Below are 22,336 nucleotides of genomic sequence, written 5' to 3'. Positions count from 1 at the left end.
TCACTCCTTGCAGTTTCAATAAAATACTATAAGAGCCTGAATCATCATAAATATAAAAGGTAGTGAATAAATTCTCCTGTTAAATTGTAAATTACATTTCCCCCATTAAGTTGCACCTAACGCACAATGCTTCACCAGATTTCTTGACATCTCTCCTGAGGTAGGAAACATACCTGAGCTGTTGGATTAGATCTTCGCCTTCTTTAATGACATTGAGGGTAGCATCCAGGGTAGCTGTTTGCTGCTGCTGGAACTGCTTGATAAGCTCCTGAACCGCATCCACCGAGTCAGCACAGACATCCTCTAAGAGCTCCTTCTGCAGATCTTCCATCCATGTCCACAGCTGTGAAGGAGGGGAAAGAAATACAAATCAGAAAGAGACAGAGGTTGAGATTTAACCCTTTTATCCTTTAATCCCATTTTAGAAAGCATTAATCAAGACTCTACACACAAATGGTTTCAGATGCTAAATGATACCTAAACTTATGGTTTCAAAATCAAAAACCTGTACTGAGTTCTCGATTCTGGCAGATGGAATTTAATTTTAAACATCAAAGTAAAATACACATATCAGAATATTAAGCGCTGTATTTCTCAATTTAATTGGCATCTCAGTCTATTATATATCACTATAACCTTAAACTAACATACTGCTGCAACAAATTCTACATACAACAAATAAATTATAACCCCTTAAATTTGCAATGACCCAGTCCTATCAGGAGCTGAGTGTCCTCAACTCCCACTCATTTCACTTGGAGTTGAAGGTGTTCAGCATCTTGCAGGATCAGGCCCTAAGAAAATATATCAAGTGTGTGATATTGATTGTGCCCAGTCAGCCATGCTTTCCATACAGTATTTTTGCAATGTGCCCTCTGCATCTGAGATTGTGACTTTAGGATCTAGATGAAATCCAGACATAATAAGAAGGTGTCTTTGTCTTTACTAAACAGCAGTGACCGCAATCAATTCTATGCTGATCCATTCATTTAAAATGGTCCTGACTATTAGTTAAAAATATCATTTTACTAAGTGTTTAGATTAGAATTTCCAGCCAACTGTTCACTCACTGAAATCTGAACAGCAGACAAGCCCAAGCTCCTAGATAGTTACAAAGCCCCCTACAAAGCACGGAGGTTTCCCCATTAAGCTTGCCTTGAAGAGCAGTGTAAAATTGTACCAACTGAGCTGGCGATGTGCCAGAAAATCCTCATGGCTCTATGAGAGAGTATTTTCCACTTGATGTGTCCCATTAACCCATTCTCTGTTGCTCTCTGCTGCATCTTGTGCAAGGTGACAGGACAAGTCACTGTATTGGGAAGTGTCGCCATTCCAATTGTGGCGATTCTAAAAAGGACAGGGCTAGTACATTGGGCAACAGTGGAACTGTGTTTTGTCTCTCTTTGTCATTCTCCTCAAAGCAAGTTAGAGGTACACATCAAGGAAAAGACAGACCACTACGTGGGAGAGTCAGGGAAGTGGGTAAAACTATGTTTCTCTTCAGAATGAGGCCCAATTGACCATAAGCCTGCTGATTTGTTGGGGGAATCAGGCTTCCTGTGTTCTATTCCTAACTCTGTTACTGACTATTTGTGTAACCATGGGCAAGTCACTTAGGAAATCCTTTTCAAAAATGTCTACATTTGCTTGAGATAGCACCTGAATATCTGAACTCGTTAACTTCAGATCTTTCCAGAGGATGACCTTTGATTGTGAGGATTTGCATAACAAAAGCTATCAGAATTTAGGTTATCCTTGACTCAGACGGTTTTAAATCTTTAGACTCCACCAATCCCTGGGAAATCCTAATACAAAGGATCAGTCCGTATTAATAAGATTAAGAAGATATTTCAGAAACAACTTGCAAAAGGAATCTCACTCAAGTTTATCTTTATTTCACGCCTCCCAGGTGTTGTACTACTAGTAATTCCAATTAGTATAATTCACTACAAGGTCCTTCATTTATGAGCGCAGCAAATGTAATAAACTGAAATCCACTACAGCATCATACGGAGGTCAAGCTGGTTGTTAAGTGAGACCAAGAAGCCACACGCTTTATTTTGGCTTGATACAATTCAGTACAACATTTTGTGTTTTGGGGGATTGATTTTTAATTCTGACGCAACTACTGAATTGATTTAAAAAACCCATTTGGCATACGAACCCTATCAGAAAGAGTTTATAATGCATTTCACTGTAGCCCCTTCCCTGGATTCAATAACGCTTTTCCACCCTTTCTGTTCTAACAAGCAAAGGGCCCATGGTGGGACAGGGAATGGTCACTAAATCCTGTCAAAGGTTGTTATTCTGCACCTCAAGTCATACTCTGCACATTGCAACATAGAAGTATTACTGCGCACTGGTATTTCTCGTCTATGATTTAAGAGTTGTTATTCTCAGCTCATAGTAATTGTGAGGCTCACATTTCATCTGTTTCCACTAAAAATGGAAATTGAATGCGGGAATCAACAGAAAATTTCACTTGGTAAACACCATTTGTACCACGGAAACCTTTATTAAGGAAATTCGAAAACAAATGAGCTGCACAAATTAAACAAACTGCCATCAAACTGCATTAAAAAACCAGCACGATCCATTGTTCATACCAGTGGGTCACTAAATGATTTTCAGAGGTGCTGAGCATTCTCAATATCCACAGACATCAGTGGGAGTGGAAAGTGCTCAGCTTCTCTTAAAAATCAGTCCATTCCAACAACTGATTTTAAAAACCAAGGCAACTTTTTATATCTATAAATCATTAGCTTTTGATTCAGATCGTTTTTCAGTGGATAACCAGACAGAAAAGAATAAGTCATCAGACATACGGTATGTGGCCCATAGGCTTCCCTAGTCAGTGTAATGTATGCTGCAGCTTACTCCTGGGCAGCCAGTTCATTTTAGGCTGAGTATAGATTCAGTTTTTCATTGAAACCCTTTATGTTTTGTAATAAAGTTTCTGGCATACATTTGCAGGAAGCGAGTTTTCCTCCTGCATTTTGAGCATTAGTAAAATTTGCAGTCACATATTTTCCATATGTAATTACCATTTTTATTACAAGTGCCAACAATGTGCATAGCTCAAAAAAAGAAAGCAGTCTCTACTCCATCTCGCTTCGCAGCTCATAAAAACAAAGATGATAGAAAAAACTGGAAAACCTACATGAAGCAATAATATAGACGTATTTTTGTTCACTTGCTTATTCACATTTACTGAATTATGGTCTGCTGCAATAAATTATGGGTGCAAATATTAATCATTAATCTTTAACGGTTAGCAACCTGATATGCACCTGCAAAAAAATATCCACCCACAAATTTTACAGGTGCAAAATACATTCAGGCAAACTGCAACCACAAGAAAGATTGTGATGAATATTTAGCCCTTCTGGTCCATGAACAAGCTGTATATAGATAGGGGGGGGGGGTTGTGTTTTTTTTTTAATTAAGGCAACCATAGTTTCAAATGAGAAAAAAAAAGATTTAATTCCCTGATCACTAGATTGTTGCTCTATGGAAAAAAAAAAACAAGGCACTATTTTGGACCATCTGCCACTTTTCTTATGTATTGTAGCAACTTTCTCTCTGTTCCTCTCACCTATAATACACAGGCAGCTTCACTTGATGGAAGAACAAGACAGCTCTTTACTTTCAGCTTTGTCATCTGATGCAGTACCCGTCAGTTTACTCAAGTACTTAATGAGAGCACTTACTGGAGGTTTGAAGGACACCTGTGTCTGTTACCTAGAAATTATTGCCTTTGACTTAGAGCAAGGGACTACATTAATCAAAAATCTGAAATCTGAAAAGATGATTAAGAAAACCTTGTCTGCGAGTGTGGAATAACTATTAAGCACCCTGTGCTACACCAGCTTTGAATGCTGCTATTTCTAAATGCTATTCAGTTTCAATCCCCCAAAATATGATTTAAAAGTATTTAGCAATGATACTAGTAGAAAGCAAAATAAGGAGTGGGTAAATAACTATTGAGATTTTTACAGGTGGACTAATAATTAAAAATGGGAATAATAAAGAAAACAGACAACTTGTACAATCTCAGGGAGTACACAAACTACTATTTACAATATAAGGTATGATATATTTGCTTACGCAGTGTGCTCTGAAAGTATGTTCATGGTAGGTCAGTAGGTTAATAGTCATCAGGACAACTAGAGCTAAAACAGTATTAAAAGAGAAATAAAGTAACCACCCAGGTGCTCTCATTTACACACTGAAAAAGTGGAGATAACATGTCACAGGGTATTTGTGAGAATTAATTAGCTCGTGTTTATAAAGCACTTTGAATGTCAAATGCTATCTAAATGTAAGTTATTGTTATGTTTTCTTGGGGTATTTCAACACCATTTTCATATGTCAGAAAGGTCCTATGTCTTACATGTAATGATGGAAGACAGAAATATCAGTGGAAACATACTAAACCATATATTGATTGATAAGATGTGACATGACCAGTAGGGTTGTCAGGCATCCAGTTTTCGACCAGAACACCCAGTCGATAAGGGACCCTGGCGGCTCTGGTTGGCACTGCCGACTGGGCTGTTAAAAGTCCAGTCGGCGGTGCAGCGGAGGCCTGGGGCCAAGGCAGGCTCCCTGCCTGCTGTGGCTTCCAGAAGCGGACGCCAGGTCCCTGCAGCCCCTAGGCGCATGGGAAGCCAGGGAGGCTCTGTGTGCTGCTCCTGCCCCAGTGCTGGCTCTGCAGCTCCCAGTGGCCGGGAACCGAGACCAATGGGAGCTGCGGGGGTGGCGCCTGCAGGCGCAAAGGCAGTGTGTGGAGCCTCCCTGGCCCCCATGCACCTAGGGACTGCAGGGACCTGGCGGCTGCTTCCTGGGAGCCGCAGTTAGCGCTGCCGGACCCTGCATCCCAGCCCCCTGCCCCAGCCCAGAGTCCCCACCCGCACCCAAACTCCCTCCCGGAACCTGCACCCCGCACCTCCCCAACACCCCGCCCCAGCCCTGAGCCCTCTCCTGCACCCCAAGCCCCTCATCCCTGCCCCCTCCAAAGCCCCCCCCAGCCAGAGCCCTCACCCCCCACACCCTAACCCCTTGCCCCAGCCCAGAGAACCCTCCTTTATGCCAAACCCCTCATCCCTGGCCCCATCCCAGAGCCCACACCCCCTCCCGCACTCCGAACCCCTCGGCCCCAGCCTGGAGCCCTCTTCTGCACCCCAAACCCCTCATTTCTGGCCCCACCCAGAGCCCACATCCCCAGCCCAGAGTCCATACCCTCCCCGCACCCCAACCCACTGCCCCAGCCCAGAGCCCTGTCCCACACTCCAAACCCCTCAGCCCCAGTCCCACCCCAGAGCCCACACCCCCAGCTGGAGTCCTCAACCCTCCCGCACCCCAACCACCTGCCCTAGCCTGGTGAAAGTGAGTGAGGGTGGGGGAGAGCGAGTGACGGCGGGAGGGGGGATGGAGCAATCAGGGGTGGGGCCTTGGAGAAGGGATGGGGCAGGGGTCTTCAGTTTTGTGCGATTAGAAAGTTGGCAACCCTAATGACTGGATATCACAAATGAAATGTCACATGATTAAATGTCCATACTAAAGTGACACCAGTGGAACATCACGTGACGAGTGATGCAACCCAATGCTGCTGATGAAACCACAATGTGCAACTTCCATGGTGATATGCTGATAAGACATCCTGCAGCGAGATATAATATGACCAGATGTCATCAACAAAGTGCTTGTGAGAAAGAACACAAGGAAAGAAGGGAACAGTTTGTGAAGAAAGGATCTGATCCCTTCTTAACCTCTTTCTTGCTTTTTCATTCCCTTGCCAATTTCTTGATATTCATTCTTGGTTAGGCTGCATCTGGTGCTTCTGTATGTGAAGCTTTTTTAATTAGTATCCTCGCCCATGGCAAAAGGATTTGCAAAGCCTAAACATCTGATGTTTTTTCCAAGTTCTGCATGGACCACACTGATACAGCACAGTATAATCTCCTCTTGAGGCAAACGTGCTAATGGCAGCTACACTTGCATCAAGCATGTAGATCCCCAAGGACATATATATGCAATTCAGGGCCTAACCACCGCATGAGATGAAGGTGGCTTTACCGAGGAGTCTAATGTTCATGCTCTTTAGTTCTCCTGCTATCAGCATGAATTGCAAAAACATGGTCTCCTTTTAGCAGTTTTTATTTTTAATTTAAGTTGTCTGTAATTATGAATCTGAAGACAATTAACTGAGAGACTGCAAAGAGAAGAAAAAATTCAACACTCAGTTATACTGGTGTAAATCAGGAGAAATTCAACTGAAGTCAGTGGAGTTACTCCAGATTTATACCAGTGTAACAAAGTAGAATCTGGCACAGAAGGAGCTCCTAACAGCTGCAAGACCATGCACTGAACATTTAGTGATTTATACTGATGGGAAGGGGAACCATGAAATTCCCATTCAAAACTGTTCTCTGGCTCATCACATTCCATAACTTCTCCAACCGGGGATCTAGATATCCCTCTTCCTCTACACATTTCCCTGTGGTTTGGATTATCATTTGCTAAACATATATACACATTTATCCTGATCTGCAGTTTCAATACCTTTGTGTGCCTCCCCCGGCCCCGACTAGGAATTTCACTTGTGAGAACTCTGAATCACTCTGTGAAAACTTTTGAAGGATTAAACAAAGTGCTTTTGCCTTTCTGTAACCAAAGACTCTTTCTGAAGCCATCATCTTCTCAAACTATCATGTTAATATTAACCACTTTAAACTAGTTTTATAGACTCTATTTATCAGGCACACGCATTTATGGGGGACTAGAACATGTTTTTGAGTGACAGGGATGAATTACAGGAGATTGCAGCATGGCTTTAATGAAGACTATTGAATACAGAAACTGTCACAGATGTTGACAATGCGTACTACTGGCTGTGCATACTACTGATAGAGCTGTAAGCTCAGTCACAGATTCATAGATTCCAAGGCCAGAAGGGACCATTGTGATCATCTAGTCTGATCTCCTGTATAACACAGGACAGAGAACTTCCCCAAAAATAATTCCTAGAGCAGAGCTTTCAGAAAAACATCCAATCTTGATTCAAAAATGGTCAGTGATGGAGAATCCGCCACGACCCTTGATAAATTGTTTCAGTGGTTAATTACCCTCACTGTCAAAATGTACACTGTATTTCCAGTCTAAATTTGTCTAGCATCAACTTCCAGCCATTGGATCATGTTATACCTTTCTCTACTAGATTGAAGAACCCATTATTAAATATTTGTTCCCCATGTAGATACTTATAGACTGTAATCAAGTCACCCCATAACCTTTTCTTTGTAAAGTTAAATAGATTGAGTCTATCACAATACGGCATACTTTCCTGTCCTTTAATTGTTCTTGCAGCTCTTCTCTGAACCCTCTCCAATTTATCAACATCCTACTTGAATTGTGGGCACCAGAACTGTACAAGACTTCAAGCAACAGTCACCCCAGTGCCAAATACAGAGGTAAAACAACCTCTCTACTCCTAGTTGAGATTCACCTATTTATATATCCCAGAATCACATCAGCTCTTTTGGCCACCGCATCACACTGAGAGTTCATGTTGAGGTGATTATCCACCACAACACCCAGATCTTCTTCAGAGTCACTTCTTCCCAGGATATAGTCCCCATTCTGTTAGTATTGCCTACATTCTTTGTTCCTAGTAAGTATGTCCTACATTCTTTGTTCAGGGGAACTGGGAAAAGTTCTGTCCTCCTTACCTTGAGGGTACCAACAGAATGCACTATTTATATTCATTAAAAAGAGGAGTTTCTGTAGAATTTGCTGACTCATCAATGACTATGTTAAAAAACACTTTTTGCCTGCAGCGTGAACCTCTTACTTACGACGGGCCTGGCATATGAAGGGTTAATTCACAGCACGCATGCCAAATCAGAGGTGGGAGTGTAGATGCAGTGAGTCTCTAAAGTTAATAGTGAACATGGTCAAAGCAGAGAAAAAACAAAACAAAACAAAAACAAAACAGATGACTTAAAGGAAAATGAGGACTATGCAGTGTACATTGAGAATGTGTCATGTTCCATAGGAATCCCTTGGCAAGTTCATGACAGATGAACAGACAAGTTACTTTTCTTTTACATGGCTTTCTACATGCTAGATTTATTGAAATTTAGCCTATATGTTTGTGTTTACAATCATTTGGCTCTAGCTGATTTTTTTTAAGAGATCACAGATGGCAGAATTTTTATTCAATAGGGGTCTGGCTGTATTTCAGACTCAGACTCTTCTTATTGGGTGTAGGGTGTGCTGCCAGGATACCCCAGCTCTCCCTTCCGAGCTCCTTAATCCTTTGAAAAATAATCTTATTTTCTAGACAATAAATGAATTGGACCTCAGCACAGTCCTTGAGGACCCTGCTCTCCTGCTTCCACAGCTTCAGAGCATTGTTAACACTGCTAAGGTATGTGACAGGTTTAAGCCTGTAAGGGATCTACCAGCACAAAGGACTGGTGAGCATTTACACTTCTGTCAAAATCATGGGCCAGATTCTGAAGTCAGTGGGAGTAGCAAATGCATATCTAAGGGCAGGATTTGTCCCCCTGTGTTCATGATAATAAGTTGATGATGTCACAGGCTGATCTCTTATACATTTAGCTTACATGAAACTATATGCATATACATATTTATTATTTGTATTGTGTTAGTAGTGTACCCACACAGGCCGCATCTACCCAATCAGTAATGCTATCTCGTTGTCCTAGGCTCTGTAGAAAGGTATTTGAAGATATTTCTCCTGTTCTAACAATGGTAATGCATGTGTGTCTGTTTTTGTTTTGTTCATATAATATGTGTGTATGCATCTATGGTGGTGATATCTGTCTGATAAATGTATTTACTCTGCACCTTTGACAGCTTCACCTGCTCTCTGCCCACTAATCCGTTTTACAGGACTACTTCTAACATTCCAAACATGCAAGCACCTTTACACAACTGCCATTTTTTAAAACTCAACCTGTCAGAAAGGTCTTTCCTTTCCCCCCTCAAATGGAGAGTCTTCCTCTCACAAAATCCCCCCAAACAAATTTCACTGATCCAACACCCATAATATTCAGTACTGGACCAGGGGTTTATGTGTAAGGGTTTGATATTTCATAACCTTGCAGAGAGGGCTGATATTTGAAAGTCAAATCTTCTAGGCAGCCTTGAAAATCTGAGCTGGGAGTTTTATACCATTTGAAAAGGAAGATTCACAACTTTTCAGCAAGACACGCAGCACTTGATTCTACCCCCGAAAGGTCCCAAGATATAAGATACTGAAACAGTGAAATGTTTATGTATAAAAAGCTAATTTTGGTCATTCTTTGAGTGCTTTGTTTGTTTTTCAATTATTTTTAAAATTTATCTGTATAGTGAATTGAGGTGGGAGGGGCTAAAATGCCGAACAGGCCAGTGGACCAAAAATTAGATGAGACTTCTTGGGTATATGGGTGAGCAGCTTTGTGTATTCAAAAGGCTGGACCTTCCCAGAGATCTTAAAAGTTGTCAGTTGAGTCATTTCGTTGATTATCCTGAACATCATAGCACTCTATCATTTGATGGGCATATTCTTCAAAATGACAATAGTAACAGTTAAATTTAAGCAATATAATGCAAAGTATAGAAAAATAAACTGTGAAGTGGGTCAATTTAAGATGAACAACAGAATTAAACAGTGTCCCAGAAACAGTCATGTTTGCTCTGTGATTAACTTTGATTCATTGTCATCATCTGTTCTGTTTGTTAGTATCAACAGCTGGAGACCATAAACAAGCCAACATTAATTTTAAAGATTCCCAAAGTCTCTACCACAATATAAAAGCCAATCTCTGTTAAAATTAAAGACCTAAAAGAACTAGATCCCCTAATTATGGCACTTGCCTGAAGCACGGTGAATTTAATTTCATAACCATAGCACTGTGTGTGTGTGTGTGTGTGTGTGTGTGTGTGTGTGTGTGTGTGTGTGTGTGTGTGTGTGTATTTTAAATGGTACAGATAGCAACGCCTCTGGTTACGATTGCCTGACACTTTCCAGTAGAAGACCCTGTTTTCAGTTGCTTATAACTTTGTCAAACTTAAACTGTTCAGGCTGACATTCTCCATAGTGGGTGTCTGCTTAAGCTGAAATTTGTGAGGAAGTTTCAGCTAAAACTGATGTGCATTTCTGAGAACGAGGTTAGGGGGAAAGAGGGTTACCATCTAGCTGGTATTTGACTGGCCTGGTCGGGTTTTCTATGGATTTGCCAGTTGTCAGAAAAATTAATTAATTTGCCAGATTTTTTTTTTACGTGGGTCTAAAGATTTGCATTATTATCACAGTACACTGGGAAATCTAATGTTAAAAGTTTCTATGTCCAGCTAAAGATGCTGCAATATTCCCACTTCTGCTGTCTGCCCACCAACATACAAGTGCACCATGCGTGTCTGTGAGAGAGGGTTTGAGTTATGTGAGAGTGAGGAGATGTGTAAGGCATATTAAATAATGGAAGATCAGGGAGATGGTGCAAGTGGATCCTACTATACTCCCGGAAAAAAAGCTAGCATCAGAAACTGCAAACTGACAACTGGCTAAAGGAAACAGACTACAAAGACTGGCTGGCAAAATGTGCTGATAAAACAAACGCCCTTTTTGCTATCAATGCTGTTATCAGTCTTATCTATATGTGTTTTCCTCTCTAGATACTATAAGTGTCTGTTGAAGGGGAGAACAGGGAGGAGTGGTTGCGGAGTTGCCATGTGGTTGGGATTGAAAAGGACTTGACTTTTGGGGAGGGTGCTGGGTTTTTTGCATTTCAAAGGTGGTAACCCTAGGGGGAAAAAGTTGTTTGGTATGTATTAAAAATATTTTTACACTGTTTCCTTGAGAATCTCTAGCACCTCTATGCTTTGGAGCAGGGACTTGATATTTGGAAGGCTGTTCCCCTGAGCCAGAGAGGTGCCTTTAGCCATCCCTATGAAAATGTATCCAGATTTTGTCAGGATATAAGCGTCTGCTAAATTGCAGTTTGCACATGCTCAGTAGAGACTTGTTAGAGTTTGCAAGCTACATTTTCTCAAGATTCCATTTGTACTGAGCATGCTCCATCCCCCCACAGTTCCTTGTGATGATCAGACTGTGCATGTACCATTCATACTAACCAACTGAACATGCTCCATCCTGGGGATGCCAGGGCTGAGCAAGACTGTCCCTATATCATTCATACCTCCCATGTGCCAGGGACCATGGTGGTGCTGGACACAGGACCTATGAGCAGCAGGACAACCCCTCCTGTGCTTTCGGTGCTTCCCTGCTGGCACCAAGGCAGTGTGTAAAAGGAGGAAGCATCCTGACTGGAATTCACAGGGGGTGAGAAACTTGGGGCAGGGAAAAGAGATGCAGGCTGGGGAGGGGGACTGGGGAAGAAGCTTGGGGGGGATAGGAGCCCAGTGGGAGGAGGGACTGTGGGAGGAGCAAAGGTGGGCAGAAGATGGAGAGGAATAGGAATAAGGGGCAGACGCAGAAGGAAGGGTGGAGAGGGTAGGAGCTGTGGAGGCAGGGGGCAAGCAGTGGGGATGTGGCTGGAACAGAGAAAAGGGAGGAAGATATGAGCAGGAGGGAAGGAAGGAGCAGGAATCAGATGGGGAGGGCACAGGCAGGAGCCAGCATGTATAGCAGAAAGGTGGGGACACAGGCAGAACTTGGGAAGGGTCAGGAGCTGGGTATGGGAACCAGGGGCAGGAGGCAGGGAATGGAGGGGATAGGAGCAGAAGGGGACAAGGGGAGGATGTGGTGACAGAAGGCCATGGCTGGCCCTTCTAAGAAATATATAAAAACCCAGACAGTGAGACCCACTGCACAATAAACAAACAAACAAACAAAAAGGTTTAAACAAGCGAAAGACAGGCTTGAAGCCACAGCCTGGCCAGCTGGCTGCCAGTTTGGAGTCTGATGCTGAACTGAATGCAGGCAGCATGTGTTTAATCCCCAGAGAACTGGGAAGCTCCATATGCAGCCTTCTACATTACAGAACTGTCACATTTAATGCAGCACCCATGTAGCTTAAATATGCCCACATCAGGTCGGGATTCCTTTGGGGTTTTATATCTGTCACTCCACTGCCAGCCAACATAAACACCACCAAGGCAGTGCCCAACCTTATGTTTTCCTTAACCCTTCAATACACTGTGGAGTGTGTGCTCACCTACATATGCACCTTTTTAGACACCCAAATTAATGCTAACAGCTAGCCTTAGGGCATGTCTACACTGCATCTGGGAGTGACTCTCCCAACCCGGGTCCATACACGTGTTCTGGTAGGACTTGTGCTAGTTTTCTCAAAACAGATGTGGAGTCAGTGCTTCAACGTTGCAGTTTAGGCTGGAGCTTGGGCTTTTAAGACCATCCCCTGTCCCCCAGGCTTCAGAGCCCAGGCTCCAACCCAAGCTGCAACATCTACACAGTTATTTTTGGAGTGCCAGCACAAGCCCCACTACCATAAGTCTATGGACCCAGGCTGGGTGGCATGCCCCCAGATGCACTTTAGATAGGCCGTTTAAGCCCTGCCCATGAAGCCAAGAATGTAGTCAAGTGTGTGCCTGTGTCCACCCCCTACTGTTCAACTTCAGCAATTAATGAACAAAAACTATTTCCAGTTTTGACTCTATTCAGGCTGAAGACATCAATGCTGCTGGCACATAGCCACATGAGTTCCTGCAGCTCTAAACAAGGGGGAGAAAACATCATGTGCACTAAACAGAAAACAAAATCAGTAGAGAAAGAACTAGCATTTATAAGTTGCTAAACTGGTATTTAATTATACAAGACCATTAAAAAAGTTACTATCTAGAGCTGTTGACAGTGCCCCTTTATCTTTACATTTCTGATACAGGATATTGCCAACCCCAAGGATTCCAAAAGCTTGAGTCTGGCCCTAAAATCATGAAATTATCTTTAAAATCATGTGATTTACAAATATTAAATGTTTTATTTTTATTTGCCTTCTGTTTTTTGAGTCTTTAGGGTGCCCTTGGGTTGCATTTGCAACCTTTTCTCCAAAAGCATGAGGTCTAGAAACTTACCTATTTTTAAATGAAAGCTGAGATTCTAATGAAATCACTTGAGTCCAGGAGCTGGAGCTTTATGAAAAATACCAAATATCACAGCCTTGCAATACGATCATGAAAGTTGGAATTCATAGCAAATGACGGTGAAACCTACAGACAGACTTGATGCAAAAACCTACACTAAGACACCCTCAAAGCTTGGGGAAATGACTCATGTACAAGTCTGCAGAATTCTTCTATCCTGAAAGCTCACTGACAATAATTTCTAATTCTGCCCAGGCATATGGGTAATTGGATTTGATTCCCAAGGGAGCACTTTCAGGTCTTGGGATAAAGAATGTCTAGTACTCTTTGGCCTAGCAGGCTTTGAAAGATATGTATGATGATCTTTAGATGATATTTAATGTATTACAATAGCGAGGCACACAGTATAAAGTTTTTGTGTGCCTGGGAATAAGATAAGATACGATACGATAGCTACAGTACTCATGAATGATCAAGTGGGAGTGACTTATGTAGTTCATCTAAATTCATGGCACTGAAACATTTATTTTCAGTATATGCCCTGTAGTCTTAGCAATGATTTTGAGAGTTTTTAAAAAGTTTTATTGGTGCTAATTTTCATACCCCTTCACCAGTAAAGAAAGCATCCTTAGTACAATGAGTCCAGGCCTCAGAGGGGACCATGTGCAAGAAGCAGTGCTTGGAGTCTCCCCTTTCCAATGACATAAAGAAGCTACTTTTAGCCTTGTTAGGTCATAAGATATCTGACCCTTAAAATACTCACTGATTCAGGGCTAAATATTGTCCTGTGCCTTCAGCCAGTGCAATTTCGGGCAGTAGAGTTGCCACCTTTCTAATTGCTGGTAACCGGACCCATGAGGCCCTGCCCCCTGAGATGGAACGAACAAGGACTGTATCAGGGGAAAGGATTGCGCCCAGACTAGGAAGGAGTCTAGTCTGTGAAAGAAGCTTATTGGAACATCTCTGAGGGTGAGATATTACCTGTAATCAGTTCCTTAATGTATTAGGCTTAGATTTGCCTGTTTTTGCTTTATTTTGCTTGGTGACTTACCTTGTTCTAGCTGTTATTACTTGAAACCATTTAAATCCTACTTTTTATACTTAATAAAATCACATTTGTTTATTAATAAACCCAGAGTAAGTGATTAATATCTGCGGGAGCAAACAGCTGTGCATATCTCTCTATCAGTGATATAGAGGGTGAACAATTTACCAGTTTACCTCGTATAAGGCTTTATACAGAGGAAAACAGATTTATTTGGGGTTTGGATCCCATTGGGAGCTGTGTGTCTAGGTGCTGGAGACAGGTAACCTGCTGAGCTGTTTTCACTTAAAGCCTGCAGCTTTGGGGGCATGGCCCAGACCCTGGACCTGTGTTGCAGCAGGCTAGCATGTCTGGCTCAACAAGGCAGGGTTCTGGAGTCCCAAGCTGGCAGGGAAAACGGGCTCAGAGGTAATTTCAGCACATCAGGTGACAGTCCCAAGGGGATCTCTGTGACCAAACCTGTCTCCCTCTTCCTCCCCCTTCCTGGCCCCATGGTAACCGGTTTGGTGTCCGGTCAGTGCATCTGACTGGACACTGCCAGGTCCCCTTTTTGATAGGTAGGGGACTGGGGGAAGAACAGGGAAGGAAGGATTTCTCTGGCAAATTGATTGATTGATTTACTTTTGAAATGGGAGTTGTTAGAAGCTGCTCAGATGTTGGGAATCTTAGAAGTAGTCCCAGGCAGAGATGGATTAATGGGCAGGGTGCAGGTGAAGTGGTCAGAGATGCATGATAAATGCAATCAGTCATATGGTTCTAGAATTTACCATATAATGTTAGAGAGATTACCAAAAGACACAAGTTAATCACAAGACGACAGTCAGAATACTTCCACAAAGACTGTGTCAGCAAGACTGACTTCCCACTACTGACCTCTCTTTAAACAGCTGTCTCAATAAATCCATTATCAAAAAATGAGAATTTGAGAAACTTAGATAAAAACTAGGTCTAAACCAAAGCTTCCTGCATTATTGCTAAGAAAACACTACCAGTGTGGGGTGGTAGGTGACAACTAGGGGTGTGCAGTCAGAGGTTGTTATATTTCTGTATTGAAGCAGGCTATCTCGAGGTATGCAGGTGGCCCGTTACAAGATGTGATCTACTTCTCTGGTGGAGTGTCCTTGTTTGGTGAAGGTGGTGTTAAGGTGTGTATCACGGACTTTCTCCTCAGAGCATATTCTGTGGTATCTGTGTGTCTGGCTGATAGGTCACACGTGGAGTGATCGCTTTGTGAAGTGTTCACCCACAGGTGATCTGGTGTTTTTGTCTTCAATCATTTTCCTGTGGGAGTTCATTCAAGAGCATGCTGATTGTCTGATTTCACCCACATAGTTGTTACTGGGGCATTTAGAGCATTGGATGAGGTATACCACCCCACAATGGAACCCATATGTGGTACCATCAAACAAATAGAACCCATACTTGATGGGGTCCCCATCCTGAAGGAAATCTTTCCTGAACCCTCATCCCCCGCCAAACAACCTCTCTAAACTCATCATCAGAAGCAAGCTTCCCAGAGACCAGGACGCACCAACTCAAAGCAGCACCAGACCCTGCCAGAATAACAGATGCAAAACCTGCAGACATATTTCCACTTCTGCAACGATCAACACCCTCCACAACACACCTTTCAAGAGCCACAGATCCTACACATGCCTATCACAACATGTGGCATACCTTACCCAGTGCACTAAATACCCAATAGCAACTATGTGGGTGAAACCACTACATTCTCAAATGAACTCACACAGAAAAATGATAAAAGACAAAAACTTCCAGTCACCTGTGGGTGAATACTTTTCACAAAGTGATCACTCCATGTCTGACCTATCAGTCCTCATCCTCAAAGGAAACCTGCACAACACTTTCAAAAGATGAGCCTGAGAGCTTAAATTCATAACTCTGCTAGATACTGAAAACCATGGACTGAACAGAGACACTGGATTTATGGCTTATTACAACAATCTGTAACCCACTAACCCCCTCTTTTAGCCCTATGACTTCAGATGTGTTAATGTGCCACACCACCCTAAATGATTCCTTAGTATATTTGCTAACTACTAATGCTAAGTAATCTGTTCCACTTTGTATTTAGCTGTGAAGACCTGAAGAAGAGCTCTGTATAGCTCGAAAGCTTGTCTTTCTCACCACAGAAGTGAGAAAGATATTACCTTGCCCCCCTTGTCTCTCTAATATCCTGGGACCGACACAGCTACAACTACACTGCATACACGTATTTAATGTGTCAGACAAACAGCATAATCCCTGCCCTGAGGAGCCTACAGGCATAGTACAAAACAATACAAGGCACTGCAATGCAAACAACTGCTCTCCCAGAGGGGTATGCTGGTATTGTAACTGGAATACTTCCTAGAAACAGCAGCAATAGAAATCAGATGTCAACATGTTACTGCTGCCACTACAAGATTTTCTGCCTTGAAATCTGAGTCTGAACTTCTTGCCTAACTCAGTTAAAATCAATAGAGAGTTTTGCCTGATAAAACTGAGTGAAGGCTTTAGAACTGGACCCTAATGATTATATCTTAGCTGGATTGAGAGCCCAGCTAATACGCAGCAATATGCCATATGTGGACCTATTCTGAAAAAGTGTCAAAAATAAATATAGGCTTACAGGTCTAGTTTGGGGTGGATATTTGCTCAGGGGTTTGAGCATGAGGCTTCTGGATTTGGTTCCAGACTGATCTGTGTGACCTGGGGTATTCTCAAAGTGGTTGTGGACTGGATTTCAGTTAGAGACCAAGAAATCTCTATTTTCCTGTGAAGGAAGTCAGCTAACACAGAGATGAGCAAAGAGTTTAAACACTACCATAGGGAAAGATGGCAAAGGAGTATTATTTCTTCACTTTTAAAGAGTTCAACCATCTATTTTAAAGCCATGCTGAAAAACAACATTTATGTTGGTTAATTCTCCATTTTAAAATAAGATTCAAGGTCCAAACAAAGCCAAACCATGAGTCACTTTCACTTAGGTCAACCTATTTATACTATAAAAAGGCAAACCCAGATCCAAACACGTGCCTAGACTCTATTGTTTTAACATCTTGCCCTTCGCACCAGCTCACTTCTGGCACTCTTAATTTACTTCATTGTCTTTTGATGTTTGCTGCATCTGGCAGATGAACATTGAAAACTCAGCAATTTCCTCACTAAACTATCTTGGCAATAAGCATGCTATTGGGGCCATGTGATTAATGCCAGTGCTTCTAATCTAAGATATGGAAACATGCTAGAGGAATGATGGAGGTAATGACAGGGGATGAAATTCAGTCCACCCACATATAGCCAAACTATTTCGATTCATATGAGTAAAGTGTCAAGGGGCTGGGGAAGTGAAAGCTTCCCCTGTGTAGCAGAGCTACTGTGCATCTCCCAACTTCTTGTGGCTGCTATGAATTGCAATAGCCCCTGTAGTGGCTCTGCATCAATTGCAAAGGCTATTAAAGCCACTGGATTCCCATAAACGTGGATCTATGGCTCCTTCCCTGGTCTGCTGTCATTGAAGCCTTTGAATCAGTTCCATATGGGTTTGCAAAACCCATGTCTGCTGTGAATAGTGCACATTCTGCACTCCACTCATGTCCCCCTGCACAGAAGCCAGGTGGAGTTTATACAATACAGAGGTCCTAGCACCATCCTCTCTGCATCATGGGTGAATTTCACTCTGACAGAGATTCTGGGCTAGTTATGGATCTCAAACAACTAGTTCAGATTTCACCCACTGCTACCTTAAATTATGGACCAGATTTTGATCTCAAATACACCTTTGAGTTACATTTTTTGGTTGCATCCCCCCACAACCCAGACAGGCTGGGTGGCCTCTGAAGTGAGTTGGGATGGAGGCGGCACTCCCTCCCTGGACCCCGCTATGCGGAGCTGGCTCGAGCCCTGCCAGCTTTTGCCCCACCCCCAAATAGAAGTAAAACTATGCCTATGCCCATGGGTCCTCCCCCGGCCCGGAACCCTGAGTTCCCCTCCCCCGCCCCTGCGGGCCCTGGTGTTTTTATGGCATGTTGAGGGGGGGCTCAGCAGGAAAAAGGTTGAAAACCCCTGGCTTAAAATGCCAGTGGCTTCTTGAAGCCCTGTCTACACTAGCATTGCTAGCTACCATCTGTGGAGCTGAACCAGTGCTAGCAACAATGGGAATTTTTTATAAATAATTTCTAGTGCAGACATAACCAATGAAGTTACACCTCATGTACACCAGTGTAACTGAGATGAGAATCTGACTCTATATTGGACACTAGAGCGATATCTTGGTCTGAGAATTATGGGCCCAATTCAGCAAGGTACTTAAGCACATGCTTAAACGGAAGCACATGAATGCTGATGTCAATAGGACTTACCATGTGCTTAGATTTAGACCTTTTTTTTTTTTTAAGTACATTGCAGAATCAGGACCTGTATGTGCAACTTTGTGCACCCTGCTCTTCCAACAGCTGAAAATTCATTACTGTATCTCCAAGGCTTAACAAAAGTGAGGCATATACTGCAAATCATTCATACTTTCTAGGAGGCTACCTCTGTCATCATAAGACTTTTGTTTATGGACGTTCCCTGAAGCCTATTATAAATGACTTGTTTGTAGTGTGCAATTCAACTAATACAGGCAAAGCCTTCAGTTAATAAGAGCATCTTTATGGATCAAGTGTGCTGTTGCAAACTGATGCTACAGTGCATGAAAACAATGATTCTAACTAATTCCATCTCTCTCAGAAGAAAGCCTATCTTTAAAAGTCACTCATCACTGAATGGCCTTTGGTCTACAGAAAAATGTGAAGTATGCTTTAATTACATCCCCAGGGGCCTCCTATTTGATGTCTTGTCCACTGTATCTCGGTCGAGACAGCCTTATCTTTGAATGTTTTTCACTTACACTAAACAGCATGTATTCAGGTTCTCACTGAGTCATCAAAACCTCATGTGTATGCATGCTTGTGACTCCTTATGGTTAATTTGGAAAACAAAAATCAGCTTCATTAACCACTTTAATTTTTCTAGTAACACTTACTAATAATGGCTTTGTTATTTTTTCTAGAAACAGTAACAGTGGTTACGTTAATTAATGCTACATTACCTCAAGGAGTACATATTTTACCGCAGGCATGTTTATGTCTAATGAGTTTATCCTAATTGATGTTCTTAGATCTCAAACACATATGACTGGCCACTTATTTTACAGTGCCACCTTTTAATTGTGAATTAACCACTGTTTGGTCTGTTTTTGCTATAATGTCTCACTATGCTATTGTTCCATATCATGCATAAAAATGGCTTAAGCACATTTCTCCTCTCTACTGCAGTTAGGGCCAAAGCATCCAAATCAAACAAGGCAGGAATTTGGCATATGCCCTGTGCAATAAATGCATCCTGTTTGTGTCCTCTGAGTTTTCACTTTGTACATTGAGTCAGTCTGTTGCATCATTTTGCAATATAGAGAAATTCCATCACGTGCATCTTACCTCTTTGGTGTGAGTGTGGAAGGAGACAGACATGTCCAAGAGAAGTTTCCTCTGTTCCACTCTCCGGACAAAGTCCTGAATCCGCACTTCCAGATGCCGGGCTGCTTTGTAGATCTCTTCAGGGTCACATTCCCCAGTCTGAGCCAACTGCTCTGCAGCCTCTAAAAGCTTGTCTGCATTCGTGTATGTATTCTACCAGAAAACAAAGCAAGGAACAGAGTATGAGTAATATAACTGTGGCAAGTAAACTACCGAAACAAGCTGCTTGCAGTTTCAAAGGCATGAAAGCGAGTGATTATCAGAGTTGTAAAACAATGGTAATAATTCCTATTGGTGCTGCCATCTGTGAGAGGAGCAAGTATTAACCCAGATAGACTAATCCCTGAATAGGCATGAAATAATTTCTTGTTTGAAATGCACACCACTACAGTGCTAGCTGGCCTGACAGATAAATACGACTGTGTACTTGTTTTTTCCAGAATTCTGGAATTTCTCAAAGATACAGTAATGGAGCAACTGGAGTTAACCAGTTCAGAGGTAGAAGTTGTCTCACGCGACACTTGGCAGCACACTGGTTATGAAGGATTCCTAATGGCTATCATATTGCAGCATGTAATCATATTAGCCCGAAATATCTCATCCGCAAGAAATGTTTGCCTTTCGGTGGCTTTTGCGTGGTAAGTTGGGAGAAATCCAAGTGTGAGATTTTGTCTTCAAGTTGCTTCTTTGTTTGCTTTTATCTATTGTACACTTGATTTATAAGAAGGAGCCAATCACTCCTACTGTGGGCTGGCTAATCAAACAACATGAAATGTTTATGAATGACACCATCCCCAGTCTGTCTGAGGTACTTACCTGGCCCTTTCACTATAGTAGCTACGCACCTCACAATTCTTTAATGTATTTATCCTCACAAAACCCCTGTGAGGCAGGGAAGTGCTATTATCCCCATTTTACAGATGGGAAATGGAGGCACACAGTGACAAAGTGACTTGTCCAAGGAAGTCTGTGGCAGAACAGGCACTTGAACCCAGGTCTCCCAAGACATAATCTAGTACCCTAACCATAGGGCCATGCTTCCTCTCCTCCTTTCCATTCCATCTGTGGAAAACTCTGCTATACTAATATACAAAGAGTGTGTCCCATGAAATAGAAATGGTGTATAGACAGCACAGACCATTAATTCCAAAATAGGGAGTTATACAGTCAGTTTGATGGATTATTTATTGTTAAGATTATTATTTGTGTAGGTCTAGATTGTGCAACCAGTACTCACAGTGTTGGTAGGGTGACCAGATGTCCCGATTTTAAAGGGACAGTCCCAATTTTTGGGTCTTTTTCTTATATAGGCTCCTATTACTCCCCACCCCGTCCCGATTTTTCACATTTGCTGTCTGGTCACCCTAAGCGATGGGCACTTCTCCCCCAAGTATTCCACTGAAGTCAATAACCCATAGTGACCAAAGAGTGCTAGGCAATTTACAATCAAATAAAGAGATAACATATCAGCCCAAAGGAGTTTCCAATCAGGAGGCGGGATTTTCAAAAGCACTCAGCACTGGACTCACTCTACTCCCATTGAAGTCAAAGGGAGCTTTACCATTCATTTCAATAGAAGCAGAGTTATGCCAGCACTGAGGGCTTCTGAAAATCCCATGCAGAGATCTTTCTCAGCTGAGATATACATTAACTCATTGAAAAGTGTGGACATATGCATCCCCCTGAGCATTTAAGGAACACTGTTGGTCTAAAAGCCATGAGTCAAATCCTGAAGTCCTCACACAGAGGATATGCCAATGGCGTCAACAGGAGATGCCCAGAGTAAAAACTGAGTAAAAAGTAGGTAACAGTCTCAAAAGCTGTCCCCATATATTTAGGAAAAAATCCCTTATCTATACTACAAAAAACATCTTAGATTATTGAAGTAGAATGAATATGGATATGTAATTCACTGTTAAATTTCCCTATTTCTTCTGGTTGGGTATAAATATAACCTTTTTTGCATTTCTCCTCTTGGACAATAAAGCAATATAATAGTCAGTTTCGCTTCTAATAGTAAATTCCTTTCACTTTCAGGTTCTTATGCAGTAGCACAATGCCATAATCATAGAATCATAGAAGATTAGGGTTGGAAGAGACCTCAGGAGGTCATCTAGTCCAATCCCATGCTCAAAGCAGGACCAACCCCAACTAAATCATCCCAGCCAGGGCTTTGTCAAGATGAGCCTTAAAAACCTCTAAGGATGGAGATTCCACCACCTTCCTAGGTAACCCATTCCAGTGCTTCACCACCCTCCTAGTGAAATAGTTTTTCCTAATATCCAACCTAGACCTCCCCCACTGCAACTTGAGACCATTGCTCCTTATTCTGTCATCTGCCACCACTGAGAACAGCCTAGCTCCATCCTCTTTGGAACCCCCCTTCAGGTAGTTGAAGGCTGCTATCAAATCCTGCCTCACTCTTCTCTTCTGTAGACTAAATAAGCTCAGTTCCCTCAGCCTCTCCTCGTAAGTCATTGCCCCAGCCCCCTAATCATTTTCGTTGCCCTTTGCTGGACTCTCTCCAATTTGTCAACATCCTTTCTGTAGTGGGGCGGGGGCAAAACTGGATGCAATACTCCAGATGTGGCCTCACCAGTGCCGAATCGAGGGGAATAATCACTTCCCTCGATCTGCTGGCAGTGCTCCTACTAATGCCGCAGAATATGCCATTAGCCTTCTTGGCAACATATCCAGC

At 42.4% G+C, this 22,336-nt stretch overlaps 1 protein-coding gene across 1 annotated transcript in view; it reads right to left on the bottom strand.

The window, feature by feature from the left end:
- The window catches only part of KALRN (kalirin RhoGEF kinase), a 730,922-nt gene that overhangs the window by 270,271 nt on the left and 438,315 nt on the right, over positions 1–22,336 (bottom strand). The window contains exons 11-12 of the mRNA XM_065413425.1: positions 19,600–19,791; positions 174–343 (exon numbers count right to left, since the gene is read on the bottom strand). Of these exons, the coding sequence (XP_065269497.1) occupies positions 174–343; positions 19,600–19,791 (362 nt within the window). The remainder of the gene's footprint in view (positions 1–173; positions 344–19,599; positions 19,792–22,336) is intronic.

Source organism: Emys orbicularis, chromosome 11, assembly GCF_028017835.1.
Source record: "Emys orbicularis isolate rEmyOrb1 chromosome 11, rEmyOrb1.hap1, whole genome shotgun sequence".
In the NCBI taxonomy this organism is placed as follows: Eukaryota; Metazoa; Chordata; order Testudines; family Emydidae; genus Emys; species Emys orbicularis.
Note: the sequence above shows the minus strand (reverse complement) of the source record. Positions and strands in the feature narration are given on the sequence as shown.